The following is a 12,933-nucleotide window of genomic DNA, read 5'->3' as shown; positions in this document are numbered from 1 at the left end:
GCCTAAGATGGAGTTGCTTATGATAAGCCCCATGTCAGCAAACCAAAACTTACTAGTTTCTGTGCTCAGTTGTTCTAGAAAAGGAGGGCTTCGATCAACCAGTCAATGCTTGCCTGGTCAGTATAAGTTACCTAACCAGGCTCTAAGAGCTTTCTTTGCTCTGTATAGGGAAACTACCCTGGCTTTAACCAATCAGCAAATGTTCAGTATAACTTCTTAATTCCTGCTTACTTTGGTCTATAGAAATCTCTTGCCTTGTATAGCTTTTCAGAGCAGCTCTCCATCTGCTAGGTTGGTTGCTACCCAATTCATGAATTGCTGAATAAAGTCAATGAGATCTTTAGTATTTACTTAGTTGAATCCTGCTCTTTAACACACTGTTAAAAACAAGACAACAGGCTCCAAATGGAGTCACCTAATGCTAAGCCCTGTATCATCAAACCAAGACACTTTTGGCTCTCCCAGAAATGGAATATTAGTTGATCAGGAATCGCCTGATCAACATTAGTAAGCAATGGCCTGTGGCCTGTGGCCTGTTAGATCCAGCCATTTCCTAAAAGAAAGTAACTGTGCAATAACCAATCAGCTTTTGTGCCTAGGTCCTTCCTTATTCCTGCTCCCTTCCACCTGTAAATTTCCATTTTGCATAGCTCCTCTGAGCTCTCTTCTATCTGCTAGGTTGGATGTTGCCCAATTCATGAAGTGTTATATAAAGCCAATGAGATCTTTGAAATTTATTCAGCTGAATTTTAACAACATACAACACACATGCAATTATTTAAAAAAGATGATTTAGAAATGAAGTGCATTTCCACCAAACACATATTTAATGGATAGAACTCTTATTCCAGGAGGGGAGATGGTACTTGTCTTTAATCATTAGTTTATTACATAAAATGTTATTACACAATGCATCCTTTTTGCATTAATTTTCTTTTTGTAGCCTTTATTTTTTATTTTTTTTTAAAGATTTTATTTATTTATTCATGAGAGATAGAGAGAAAGGCAGAGACATAGGCAGAGGGAGAAGCAGGCTCCTCACAGGGAGCCTGATGTGGGACTCGATCCCAGGACCAGGATCACACCCTGAGCCAAAGGCAGACGCTCAACCGCTGAGCCACCCAGGCATCCCTATTTAAAAAAGATGATTTAGAAATGAAGTGCATTTCCACCAAACACATATTTAATGGATAGAACTCTTATTCCTGGAGGGGAGATGGTACTTGTCTTTAATCATTAGTTTATTACATAAAATGTTATTACACAATGCATCCTTTTTGCATTAATTTTCTTTTTGTAGCCTTTAAAGATAATTTTAGCCTTTCATTATATATGGATTGATATGCAAACCTGTGTGTGTGTGTGGGGAGGGGTTGATACCTATCTTCCTGTTTCCTCTGCCTTTTGACCAAATTCAGACAGTCAAACATGATTACCCCCCCTTTTTTTTTTAAGATTTTATTTATTCATGAGAGACAGAGAGAGAGAGAGAGAGACAGAGAGAGGCACAGAGACACAGGCAGAGGGAGAAGCAGGCTCCACGCAGGGAGCCCGATGTGGGACTCAGTCCCAGGAGTCCAGAATCACACCCTGCGCCGAAGGCAGGTGCTAAACCGCTGAGCCACCCAGGGATCCCCTGATTACCCCTTTTAACACGACTTCGTGCCTTTTCAATGCTCATAGTCAAGAACTCTGGTGTGGTTTAAATAAACCTCTTCCTATTAGTCATAGTAAAACCAGGGAAAGGAGGATGGAGCTGGGTCAAGTGGTAAAATACACAACTGATGAGGGAAAAAAAAATAGGAACTGGGAAGAGAAAAGAGAGGGGAAGAGGAGCAAGTGTAAGATCGGTAGGGAAAATGTGGATAACAGAGAAAACTGGGAAGAAAGAGAGGCTGAAGAGCCAATTTGACTCAACCTCTCAGGAAGTCTGAACAAATTCCTGTTCCTAGTGTTCATTTATTGTGCTAATTCAGAAATTAGGCAGCCATTAGTACTTAACTATTTCGACATTGTTAGAATATTGCTCCATGAAGTGTTCCATTGTAAGGGGACACAAGAATCTGGCTGTGCTGTTATCAGTTTTGTGTGGAGCTTTCCCTATGCAGGAGTGTCCACAAATGTAATCTGATGGTGGACTCAGGAAGGAGGCCCTAAAGGAGGCTGTAGTGAAGTTTTCAGTGACACAGCCCCCTTTCTGATGGTTTTAATTTTGGCCAAGCCTCTTGTTCTGCTCTAGGGGAGCCTCGGCTAACGAATTCATGTAGAGTTTACTACCTCATTGATGAATGGAAATAGTACATATTATCTAATTCAACCTCTTCTTGGCTTTACTACATTCTGTTGTGGGTAAGTTAACCCCTTTGTGTCTGAACTTCGATTTACGTAAAAGTTAAAATATTACCTACTTCGAAAAGGGTATTACGAGAATTGTTACTCAATACATACATAAACGTAAAGCACTTTGAACCATGCACATAGTAGATGCTAAAAAATGCGAGCTGTTAGAACTGACTTAGATGAAAAGTGTTGTTGCAAATATGAACTGTTCCTCTGGGCTGGCAGATTTCAAACTTTGGTGTGGGGACTAACTCGGGGTGGTGTGTTTTGGAGACCCTTTTCAGGTGTCTGTGCAGTCAAGACTATTTTCTTCACAATACTCGGAGGTTATTTGGCCTTTTCATTCTCATTTTCTCAAGAAGATGCAGGAGTTTCCAGATCTATGTGACAAGCGGTAACGTTGACATACAGAAGCAGCTAGAGAATCCCAACTGTCTTCTATCAAACCCAAATATTAAAGGAGAATGTCCTCATCAAACTTTTTTTTTTTTGAAAACTTGTAAAAATGTCATTTACGGGGATCCCTGGGTAGCGCAGCGGTTTGGCGCCTGCCTTTGGCCGGGGGCGCGATCCTGGAGACCTGGGATCGAATCCCACGTCGGGTTCCCGGTGCATGGAGCCTGCTTCTCCCTCTGCCTGTGTCTCTGCCTCTCTCTCTCTCTCTATTATAAAAAAAAAAAAAAAAAATTAAAAATGTCATTTACGTTAACGTGTATTAGTTACCATAAATAAAATTCTGAAATTTCTAATTTCAAATACAACGAATGTCGATATAACCTACAGAAACAAAAGCCCTGTGGGGTCCTCAGTAATCTCTAAGAGCGTAAAGGGAGCCTGCGAACGAGAAGTTTGAGAGACCACGCTCTGGTGCAACTGAACACGCGTGCACGGCTCGCGATCGCCACTACTGCACCCCTTCCAGCCTCTTTTCTTGTCGGGGCTGAAATTCTTCCATTTCTGCCTGCCAAAGTCCTACCTCCTTCTAGGGCACCTTGTTCTCTTGGACACTGGCCCCGATGTCGCGCCCTGCTCGGTGCCCTCTTTCCCGCACGAGCGACCCCCGGACAGGCACCTGCCCTTCCCAGTCTCGGCCATCACTCAGTTTTATTCCCCGACTGAGACTCTCTTGCAGGTCGGGTCTTCTCCAGACCGAGGAGCTCCTTCCGGGACCAGCTCGGCTCAACCGTATTGAGCCACTACGGGACGGACCGGGCCTGGCCCTGACTAGGCCCGACGGGGCGCCGGGACCCGGAAGCGCGCCGAGACAGAGCGGCCACGCCCAGCGCCGCTCCCCGCCCACCGGAGTCCCGGGAGCTGCCAGCCGCGTAAGGGGCGGAGCCACGCGCCCACAGGGGGCGTGGCCTCCAGCGCGCGCGGGAAAGGGGCCGGCGTCGCATGCGCGCGCACAGTTGGCGGCCGCGCGCAGCACGCTCGGGGCCGGGATGGCGGCGGCGGCTGGAAGCGGGACGCCCCGGGAGGAGGAGGGGCCCAGTGGGGAGGCGGCGGCCCCGCAGCCGCAAGCCCCGACGAGTGCGCCCGGGGCTCGTCTCTCGAGGCTGCCTTTAGCGCGAGTGAAGGCTCTGGTGAAGGCGGACCCTGACGTGACCCTCGCGGGACAGGAAGCCATCTTCATTCTGGCACGAGCCGCGGTGCGGCGAGAGCGTCAGGGCCCCCCGGCGTGGCGGGGCGGGGAGGTGGCGAGGGGCGGGGTCTCGGGGAGCTTCCGGGGGGCGGGGCCTAGCGACGTCAGGGGGAGGCGGGGGAGGAGGAGGTGTGGACCGGGTGTTCGCAGAGCGGAGGGAGGTGAGGGAGGTGCGGGGCCGACTTCTCCGACGGAGGTGTAGGCGAGAGGACCGGGGTGAAGAGGCAGGCACCTACCTACAGTAGTTGTATTGATTGGCTAACACCTGCCTCTTCGTGAGGGATTTGGACGACTTTAAGTTGCGTTTCGAGTGTCTGGCACAACTTGTAGGAGTCTCAATGAGTGGGGTGGATTTTTTATAAGTGAGGGAGGAGGTACGTGGCCTGGCCTACCGAGGTAGGGGGAAAGGGAATCCTCCTGAAGTCTAGGACTGAGAACCTCTCTGTGCACCAGAGCACCCCTTACTCCCTTCCCACCACTCAAATCGAAGCGCTCACAAGAATGGTGCTAGAACCTATTGATTCAGTTCTCCTCGTTCGCTTCACAGGAACTATTTGTGGAGACCATTGCAAAAGATGCCTACTGCTGTGCCCAACAAGGAAAGAGGAAAACCCTCCAGCGGAGAGATTTGGGTAGACTGTCAAACTCTGGTATTTTGGTGTCTGGGAGCAAAGAAGGGAGGGCTGGGGGAGGCTTCCCTCTCATTGGTGGATAAGCCATCACTGTAAGATGAGAGGTGCCACAGGGTCTCCCTATGATGTTTCCTTTTGGACTGCCACAGTGATAGAAAGTCCTACCTTTAGAGTCCCTAAGCTGTGGCTGGAGAGGTGGTGGGGTAGGTAATGAAAGGAGTCTTTTTTTTTTTTTTTTTTTTTAATGAAAGGAGTCTAAGTGTTGCTAAAGCTGACTAGACCCCTTCATACCTTTTGCCATGTTGTACCAGGCTTGACACTTCTGTTCCCCTGAGAAACTGGGGGTTTGATTTCTGCCTCTTCGTAGTTGGTCACCCTTGTACATGTGAAAGATTTTGTATCCCTTAATCCCACTACTGTTTTGCCAGACTCTTTTTTTTTTTATGACTTTCAGAGCAAAGAGGTGCCCCTGCTGAACAGGGTTTACCTAGAGTTTTCTTACTTTTGTAGAGAAACAGCTGATATGTAAGATTTGGTGGTAAGAGTAGAAATGGATTTCATGACAGCAAGGACAAATTTTATAAATGCCCTCATTTGCATAAAGTGTCATGCCCTTCGTTATGTAGTTGTGGTTTTTTTTTTAAAGAGTTTGATGTCCAAATGACCAGAGTTAGTCAAAGGTCCCTTTACCATGTGTTTCAGATAATGCAATAGAAGCTGTGGATGAATTTGCTTTTCTTGAAGGTGAGTTCTCTGTCGATGAGTAATCATTTCCACCTGTCTTTCCCATTCTAATGATCTGAGTTCAAAACCTTATAAAACTGCTACCTGCTTTAGGGGTAATTCTTTTCCCCTCCTTCCTATTAAATTGAGAAAAACTAATATCTTAAATCTAGTGAGATTTACCAATGCTCATTCTCTTGGGTAATTAGAACTTCTTCCTGAAAATTGCTAATTATAAAAAAATGAGAGGGAATATAAAGACCCTAGAGAGTTAGGTGGATTGAGAAGTTTGATATCTACTTTGATCTCTATTCCTGTGTATAATCTTCCCCTTATCATGATGCTAGAGATCAGAAAGAGGTGCCAACATTGCAAAAGCAAAGTGTTGCTTCTTGTTCTTTTTCCTTCAACAATCTGTATAACGTACTGACTTTTCCACTAGGAGATTATGTACTTGTCTCTGTTTGTTTTTAAGAATTTTGGATTAACTCATGTACTAAGTCTTGTCATTGCAGTAGAAAATATTTGAAATACCTTATTTTCTCTAATAATTCCTAAATCTGATCAGCTTATTCTTCCCTGCACATATTCTGATTGAGTATGTGAGAGCCACACACTTTCAGTTCATTCTCACCTTTACAATACCAGGGTGTTCTCATTATCTCCTTTGAGCCTCATTACCTTCAGAAATCTTTTCTGGATGTATTTATTTCACTATTTTTCTCTTTTGTTCTGCATCTGTATATTAGTCTAGGCTGCTCCCCTTTTGATACATTTTTTTTATTTTTTTTATTTTTATTTTTTTATTTATTTATTTATTTTTTAAATTTTTATTTATTTATGATAGTCACAGAGAGAGAGAGACAGAGAGAGGCAGAGACACAGGCAGAGGGAGAAGCAGGCTCCATGCACTGGGAGCCCGACATGGGATTCGATCCAGGTCTCCAGGATCGCGCCCTGGGCCAAAGGCAGGCGCCAAACCGCTGCGCCACCCAGGGATCCCTACATTTTTTTTTTTTTTAATGTATTTTAAGATACATGGCTAGCTTCCCTGGCTGGCTTCAAGTCTAGATTTGAGTATTCTTTCAATGAAATTTTTTTAAGCATTTAAAATTATTTGAGAGAGAGTGTGCTCCTGAGTGAGCATGAGGGGGGAGGGGCAGAGGGGCAGCGGGATAAGCAGCCCAGGACCCTGGGATCATGACCTGAGCCCAGGGCAGATGGCTTAACTGACTGAGCCACCCGAGTGCTCCAAGTATTCTTTCAAGGCAACTTCTTGTGACTGACTTCCATCAGTTCACCAAACATGTTCGGAGCCTACTTTACATTCTTATTTTTAATTACCAGCTTTTCAGAGAGTATATAATCAGATTTCTATTTTAAAGACATAACACTACAGACCTGTGGATAATGAATTGGAGGGTGCCAGTAATAGAAGTGGAGAGATCTTACGTAGTTTTCCACTCTAGTCTCTACCATGGCATAGTACTTAGCTTGGATTTTTAATATATGGTCATTTACTGAGTGGTGGATGTATTCCTTTTCATATTTTTTTTTTTTTTTAAAGATTTTTATTTATTTATTCATAGAGACACAGCTAGAGAGAGAGAGGCAGAGAGACACAGGCAGAGGGAGGAGCAGGCTCCATGCAGGGAGCCTGATGTGGGACTCGATCCCGGGTCTCCAGGATCACGCCCTGAGCTGCAGGCGGCGCTAAACCGCTGCGCCACCACGGCTGCCCCCTTTTCATCTTTTGATCCAATGTCAGTAATTGCGTTCCTCTGCTCTGCCTACATTTGTAGATCTGAATTTTGGCCATTTTCGCTCTTGCGGATTCAGTCAGTATTATGTTATTTTGTACCAGGTATGATAAATGTTCTTGTGTCCTTAGATGTATATACTCTTAAGTAGAAAATTATTTTTTTCATTTTTAATCAAGGCAATATACTAATGACTTATAATGAAATGCAGCTGCTGCTCCACACTCTTGTTTCTGTTTTTAGCTTTTCAGGTGGTTACTTACATTTCTAAGTAATATGCTTCATCCTTGATTTTTCAACTGCAGATAGTATCTCTTAATTTCCTATTGTGATACATGAAGATTTAGGTAAACTATGCAGCTCCATAAATCCCTACTTTCTGATTTTTTAAAGTGATATCATTTTTAGTTTCTTATTACTTTTATAGTTTATATAACATACTAAAATACCTATTTTTTTGGTTAACTCCCCACTTTGGAAAGGATGACTACTAGTGGACCTATCTTTTCCTTTCCCATTTTTTAGCCCACTCCTAACTCTCATTTGGTGTCCATCTATAATTGTATTTTGACATTATCAAGGTTGATAACATATTTTATTATCATAGTTAAATCTCCTATGATTTATATATATTGGTTGAGTGCAGTAGTTGAAAAACAGTACTGTGAACAGTTGTCTTCTACCTTTTCTGTCCTTTAATCTCTCATAGAGGTGCCTTCCCTGCAGGCAACTGTTAATTAGTCTCTTGTGTAATTTTCTGAATATTTTATGCAGATGAGTTTATATACATATGTTCTTTTCTAAACCTTTCCTTACGAACACAGATAACATATGTAAAGTCAATAAATAATAAAACGAACGCCATTGCAACTACCAGCTAGGTCAAGGGTTAGAATAGTGTCAGCCTCCAGAAACTCCTTATGTATTCCTTCTTCATGGTAGGTCTTTCTACCACCTTTCCTGAGGTAACAGTATCCTGACCTTTTGATAGTTATTTATTTGATATTCTTTATGGTTTTACCATATAAGCATGCATCCTTAAACAGTAGGATTTAGTATTGTATTTTTTGAACTTGTTTTCTTTAGGTTAACACATTTATGAGATCTGTCTTTGTGGTTGCACATATCTTTCTGTGTTGTATGGCATACCATTGTGTGACAGTAATACAATGGAACCATTTTAATGTGGATATTTGAATAACTTTTTTTTTCTGTTATAAGCAATGTACTGTGAACATTCTTACACATATTTCTCTAGGGGTGTATATGTGGATAAAATTGCTGGAACATAGGATTTGTATATCTCCACCTTTTGTAGATTGTAGATATTACTGAACTCCTGAATACCTGATTCACATTTTTACCAGGAGTGTGTGATAATTTGCATTGCTCCTCATTCTCACCAATACTTGGTATTTGATTTTTGCCAATCTGGTAGAAATATTAATGATAATTGTGTAGTACTTTTAATTTGCATTGCCCTGATTACTGGTGACATCTTTTCATATGCTTGTCCATTTTCTGAGGTGGGGTGAAGTTTTATTTTTATCCTGGATATTTTGTCTTTTTCTGATTTATAACTATATCTGTAATTACATATCTGTATATATGTATATGCTTTTATTCTTTGTTTTTTTCTGAATGTGAATCAACATATGAGAAGCAGATATCTTTTCCTGGTTTATGACTTTTCACTCTTTATGGTGCCTTTTGATAAATTCTTTTTTTTTTTTAATAAGTTTTTTTTTTTAAATTTATTTATTCAGAGAGAGAGAGAGAGACTGAGAGGCAGAGACACAGGCAGAGGGAGAAGTGGGCTCCATGCAGGGAGCCTGACGCGGGACTCCATCCTGGGTCTCCAGGATCAGACCCCGGGCTGAAGGTGGCGCTAAACCGCTGCGCCACCGGGGGTGCTCTGGTAAACAAACTCTTAATTAAAGATAGTCAAATTATTTTTTCTTTATAGGTAATGCTGTATGTTTCCTGTTTAATTAGTTTTCTTCCCTACCCCAAGGGTAGGGAAGAAGTCATTCTCCTATATGTTAAAATTTTTATAGTCATTCTCCTATATGTTAAAGAAGTCATTCTCCTATATGTTAAAATTTTTATAGTTTTCGTGTCTTCCGTAAAACTAATTTGATTTTTTTGTGTATCAGACTGAGGTAAAAGTCTAATTTTTTTCTTATTATTCAGATAGCTGCTTTTCCATGTCATTTTCTCTGCTATGCTGCTTTTATTCTAGATCAAGGCTATTTCTGGGTTTTCTGTTATCCTCTTGATCTGTTGTGTCTATTCCCATGTTTGTACCACAGTGTATCAATTATGGTAACTTTATCTGAAAGAACAGATCTTCCTACCTTGTTCTTTAAGTGTCTATGCTGTTTTCTATTTTTTGCATTTTTATGTACATTTTAGAATCTGCTTGTCAAATTCCACAGAAAAAGGATATATATATATTTTAAGATTTTTATTTATTTATTCATGAGAGACCCACAGAGAGAGAGGCAGAGACATAGGCAGAGGGAGAAGCAGGCTCCCCGTAAGGAGCCTGATGTGGGACTCAATCCCAGGTCCCTCGGATCATACCCTGAGCCGAAGGCAGATGTTCAACCGCCAAGCTAACCAGGCACCCCAGAAAAAGGATATTGATTGGGATTGCATTGAATCTATAGATTACTTAGGGGGAGAAACAATATTTTTATAATAGTCTTCCAGTCCATGAACATAGTATATTTATCCATTTATTTAGATATTTAATTTTTTTAATAAAGTATTTTCTAGGATGAAATCTTGACATATTTTGTTAGGTGCTTTCCTCTTAATAATTTTAAAAAAATATTTTATTTATTAAAGCGAGAATGAGTGGGGGGGTGGTGGTAGAGGGAGAGGGAGAAGCAGGCTCCATGAAGGGAGCCCAATGGCGGGACTCAGTCCTGGAACCCAGGAATCATGCCCTGAGCTGAAGGCAGACACTCAACCACTGAGCCACCCATGTGTCCCAGATTGGAATTATTTCTCATTTGAATGGTAGAATTTACCAGTGAAGTCATCTGGGCTAGAATTTTCCTTGCAGGAAGATTTCTGATTGAATCCATTTTTCTTGGATGATATTGAGACCATTCTGGTTTTATTTTATTTTTTGAGGCAGTCCTGGCCTGCTTTCCCCATAAGTTACAGTTTTTCTAGGAATTTTACATTTATCTAAATTATCAATTTTGTTGGCATAAAGTTTTTCATAGTATATAGCTGAACCTTTGAACAGCACAGGATTTTGTTTATTTATTTGTAATTTCTACATCAAGCGTGGGACTTGAAGTCATGAGCCCGAGATCAGGAGTCACATGCTTTTTCATCTGAGCCAGCCAGGTGCCCCAAGTGGGCATTTTCTTTTTTAAAGTAAGCTCTATGCCCAGTGTGGTGCTAAGTCGCAGGCCTGGGGCACCTGGTGTCTCAGTCGGTTAAGCCTCCGACTCTTCATTTCTACTCAAGTCTTTATCTCAGGAGGTGAGATCTACTCAGCAGGGATTCTGCTTGAGATCCCCCATATCCCCACCCCTACCTACATGCATTCACAGGAGTGCTCTCTTTCTAAACAAACAAATAAAATCTTAGGCAAAAAAGAGTCATATGTGGTACTGAGCAGGCAGGTGCCCTGAATAGCACGGGTTTGAATTGTGTGAGTATGTGAGGAATTTTTATAGTATAGCACCGTAAATGTATTTTTCTTCCTTATTAATATCATTTTCTTTTTTCTAGGTTACTTTACTAATACAGTATGTAATACACATACAAAATATGTGCTAATCGACTATGTTATTTGTAAGACTTCTGGTCAACAGTAGGTTATTAAGTTCTTGAGCTTTTTACAAGTTAACCATTTTTACTTCCGATAATGCTTTTTGCATAATAGACTATTTTGTCTAATATTTTAAAAACTTACCAGCTTTCTTTTAATATTTGGATAGTATTTTTTATCTTTTTATTTTTACCTTTCCATATCTGTAAACAATATAATATATATATATATATTTTTTAAATTTAGGCTGGCAGTCTTTTTCTTTAACTGGAACACTTAATTTATGTTTACTGTAATTAGTGATATATATGGATTTAAATCTGCTATTTTATTTTATGGCTTCCTATTTGTCCTATTTTATGTTTTATTTTTTCTTTCAAATTTTTGCCCCTTTTTAAGTGTAATTTGTTATATAATATTTTTCCTCTATCAGGAAATTATATACTTTGTTATTACTCTACCAGTTACTATGTGCATCCTTATTTCATCAGAGCCTAAAGATAGTACATTTCTCCTCATTCTCAAGAAAATACAGTCTTAGAATCCATTAATTCTATACATTTTTCTGGATATATCTACATGCAGATTTCCCTCTCTGTGGTCTGCTTAGGCTTTTTTAAATCTACAGATTGATGTCTTTTACCTGTCCTGGAGAAATCTCACCTAGTATCTTTTTAGATAATGGCTTTGCTTTGTTCTTTCTCTCCTTTCTCATTAGTATTCCCATTAAATGTATGTGTTAAACCTTAATCATACTTTTGCCTCTCCATGCTGCATTCTGTGTAGTTTTTTTTTTTCTGATCTCCAGTTTATTCTTTTTCTGGTTGTCTTCTTTAAACTTCTCTGTTGATTTCTTAGTTTGTTTTTATATTTTCAGTTCTGTGAATTCCTTTTGCTTAGTTTTCACATCTATTTTGTCACTTGCTCCAGATGTTTTGAAGTTGGTCTTTTATTTCTTTAAACAAAATAAGTGCAGTTGTTTTATAATCTCTGTCTAGTCTAATATCCACAGCCTTATGAGGCTGGTTTATTTTTTTTCCTGACTTGTACCTGTTTATATTGTTTCATGGTCTTTTTTCCTCTTTATGCCTCGTTAAATTGGTGTATTAGTTATTGTACTTGAAAATATTATTTGTTGGCTAGTTTGAGGCCTGTATGATGAAACATTTCTCCAAACAATATTTTCATTTGCTGCTGCAAGACACTTAGGGGAATATATGTAAGTTCAGGATTTCCTTAATCCAAATCCAAGACTTGAAGATTCTTGGTTCATTGTGGTAATGAATATGTGTGAACCCTGACTCCAAGTCTGTAAGGGGGCTGATTTAATTCTAGCGTGGCTTTACTCTATGAGTGTAGCCTTTTGGGACTACAGCTTTAAAAAAAAAATTAGACCTTCCCACATGGGCAGAATCTTAAGATTTTTGACTCAGCTAAAATTTCTCACTTCTTTCTTTTGAGCTGGTGAATGACCTCAGGGCAAAAGCAGATTTGGAGGCTGGATTTGCTTTACTTTGTGTTCTTGCCTTCTCTAGATCTGGGATTTCACTTTTATTGATGCCTCTTCAGGGCTTGAAGGATTTTCTTTTTTAAAAAGTTTCAATCAGCTTTATCAGTTGATCTCACCAGGAATTTGCCTTTATCACAAGAAGAGGCTGTTTCTTTTTTTAACTTAGAGGTATTTTTGCTTTGTTTTCTTATGTGTTCTTTGAATTATGTTTTATTCTAGTTGTTTTTTTTTTTAATTTTAGTTTTTCCTTTTACTCTGAAGTTTGTCTGGTAATTTTCATTCTGTTTAGGAATAAGGGAGTAAGAAGGCTATTTGGAAGTTGTGTATGTATGGGAAGGTGGTGTTTGCTTGGCATGTCTACTTTAGGGTGGACAGAGGTGGGACTAGATGTTATGCTGAGGCCCCAAAAGGCTTTCTGTGAGGAGGAGTTGGCATTTTCAAAAGCTTCTCTAGTTCTCCAGATAATTCATTTACTTTATTAGAAGGGAGCCCTCTGATTTTTTTCCACTTAGCTTTAAATATTTGTCTTC

At 40.4% G+C, this 12,933-nt stretch overlaps 1 protein-coding gene and 1 long non-coding RNA gene across 16 annotated transcripts in view; one reads left to right on the top strand and one right to left on the bottom strand.

Annotated features, from left to right (window-relative positions):
• Positions 1–1,939: 1,939 nt before the first annotated feature.
• LOC125752813 (uncharacterized) lies at positions 1,940–3,485 on the bottom strand. Its single transcript, XR_007403188.1, has 2 exons — positions 3,317–3,485; positions 1,940–3,002 (listed from the first exon to the last, which is right to left on the bottom strand). It is a non-coding gene; the product is annotated as an uncharacterized LOC125752813 (long non-coding RNA).
• A 213-nt stretch (positions 3,486–3,698) lies between these two features.
• Positions 3,699–12,933, top strand: part of POLE4 (DNA polymerase epsilon 4, accessory subunit) — a 32,796-nt gene continuing 23,561 nt past the window's right edge. For 2 of the 15 annotated variants that reach the window (XR_007402923.1, XM_025453711.3), the window contains exons 1-3: positions 3,725–4,034; positions 4,530–4,632; positions 5,317–5,358. Coding sequence is in view for 14 of the 15 variants with exons in the window: in XM_025453711.3 (XP_025309496.1) it covers positions 3,783–4,034; positions 4,530–4,632; positions 5,317–5,358 (397 nt within the window). In the remaining variant the exon portion in view is untranslated. Of the gene's footprint in view, positions 4,035–4,529; positions 4,633–5,316; positions 5,359–7,139; positions 7,223–8,863; positions 9,079–12,933 lie in introns of those variants that run through there. The other 13 variants (XM_025453709.3, XM_025453706.3, XM_025453707.3 and 10 more) reach the window with 13 other exon arrangements.

Source organism: Canis lupus, chromosome 17 (assembly GCF_003254725.2).
Source record: "Canis lupus dingo isolate Sandy chromosome 17, ASM325472v2, whole genome shotgun sequence".
NCBI classification, from domain to species: domain Eukaryota; kingdom Metazoa; phylum Chordata; class Mammalia; order Carnivora; family Canidae; genus Canis; species Canis lupus.
This window is presented reverse-complemented; position numbering and strand designations above follow the sequence as displayed.